Source organism: Trichechus manatus, unplaced genomic scaffold (assembly GCF_000243295.1).
Source record: "Trichechus manatus latirostris isolate Lorelei unplaced genomic scaffold, TriManLat1.0 scaffold00030, whole genome shotgun sequence".
Taxonomy (NCBI): Eukaryota; Metazoa; Chordata; class Mammalia; order Sirenia; family Trichechidae; genus Trichechus; species Trichechus manatus.
This window is the reverse complement of record NW_004443966.1, coordinates 801,078-802,701: the sequence shown is the minus strand read 5'-3', so window position 1 is coordinate 802,701 and position 1,624 is coordinate 801,078. Positions and strand designations below refer to the sequence as shown.

The 1,624-nt window shown below is 37.7% G+C and overlaps 1 protein-coding gene across 1 annotated transcript in view; it reads right to left on the bottom strand.

Annotated features, from left to right (window-relative positions):
• UNC13C (unc-13 homolog C) overlaps positions 1–1,624 on the bottom strand; it is a 660,175-nt gene that overhangs the window by 6,634 nt on the left and 651,917 nt on the right. The window contains exon 30 of the mRNA XM_004374773.1: positions 885–1,044. Coding sequence (XP_004374830.1) covers positions 885–1,044 — 160 coding nt within the window. The remainder of the gene's footprint in view (positions 1–884; positions 1,045–1,624) is intronic.

Here is a 1,624-nt window from a genome sequence, read left to right as displayed (position 1 = left end):
CTTCTCTTTGTCTCCCCTTATACCACCTAGTCCAAGTCACTATTATCTCTTGCCTGGACTATTGCAATTGCTTTCTAACTTATCTTCACATGATCAGTTGTCTTGCTTTCCTATAATTATTTTTCAATACAGCAAACAGCATAATAGTTTAAAGATGTAAACAGATTGCTCATCCCTTTCAGTGGGCTTTCTTTTGAACTTAGAATGTAGCCTAGACTCCGTGACCTTGACTGCACAGCCCTGTGTGGTATGGTACTTGCACCCTGACCACTTCTCCAAACTCCTTTTATCTCACCCCCATGCCCACTGTATACTGTTAAGTATATATTCTTAAGTATGCCAGGCTTGTTCTGCCTTAGAGCCCTTCACTAGCTACTTCCCTTGGCCTGGAATGTTTTCAACCCCATTACCTGCATGACTGGTTCTTTATTTCTTTCAGGTTTCACTTTAAAAGTCACATGCTTGAAGAGTCTTCCCTGACCACCCAATCTAACCATCCAGCCAGTCACTATTACAGCACCTTGTTTTAATTTTCTCCATAGTGCTTACTATTATCTGATAATTTCTCATTTACTTCTTTGTGTTTTTATCACATGTGCCTCAGCTCTGTGAAGTACTTCTGTGAGTGCAGAGGTCTCCTATACCCAGTGCCTAAAGCTTTGTCCGACACATGGTAGGCACTGAACAGATACCGAAGAACAGACAAGAACTAAAACCATAGCCTTCTTCATTTGCTTGGGATCAGTGATGAACAGGAATCTGTAAACTTACAGGTTTTGCTTTCCTTACCAAAGCCCAGTGCCCTTCCTACCCTGAATCCCTCAACAGGTTTAGCTGTACAATGGCTAGTGCGTGGCTGGATAGTAGTTGGGTTTACGACTTACAACTGAAATGTTTCATTGTACTTTGGTGACCACGTGTTGCTTTTTGTCTTTGTGCCTTGTTTTCTCTTTTTGTCTCCGAGATTGGGTCCCAGTATACAAACTTCCACAAAGGGCCGGAACATCGCTGTGGTCTGCCAGTTTAGGTCATTAATAGCAATCACTAAAAATCAAAAAGAAAAAGGAATATGAAGTGTTAGCAAGCGATATGTGGAAATTTGGCCTCCTCTGTTTGGTCCTCAGGGTGAAGTTTTATTTTTTAAAAATGATTTATGAAGCTATAGCTTGTATTTGGTAGCACCTTCTCATCCCACTGACAAGAAAATGTCCTTGAAGAAAAAACAATTTCTTCTCTGGAATGCACTTTTGATGGAGCTTTCAGTTCTAAGCTGTGTGGCACTGGCATGGTGAAAAGTTATTGCTTTATTTCTTAGGTAAAAGCATGATGTTTTTCATATTAAAAATTAAGATATGTTCATTATGAAATATATAGAAAATAAAAAATCTCCAATAATTTAATCATTCAGAGACAATGACTGTTAATATTTTGGTGTGTATGCTTTCAATATTTAATTACTTTACGTACAAAATGAGGTCATAATGTATTGCAGTCTTATAATTAGCTTTGTTTTTTTTTTATAATTAGCTTTATTTTTTAAAGTCCATCATGCACATCTAATTTCTTATATATTTTCTAACTGCAAATATTCCACTGTGTGGATATACCAGCCTATAATTAGCCA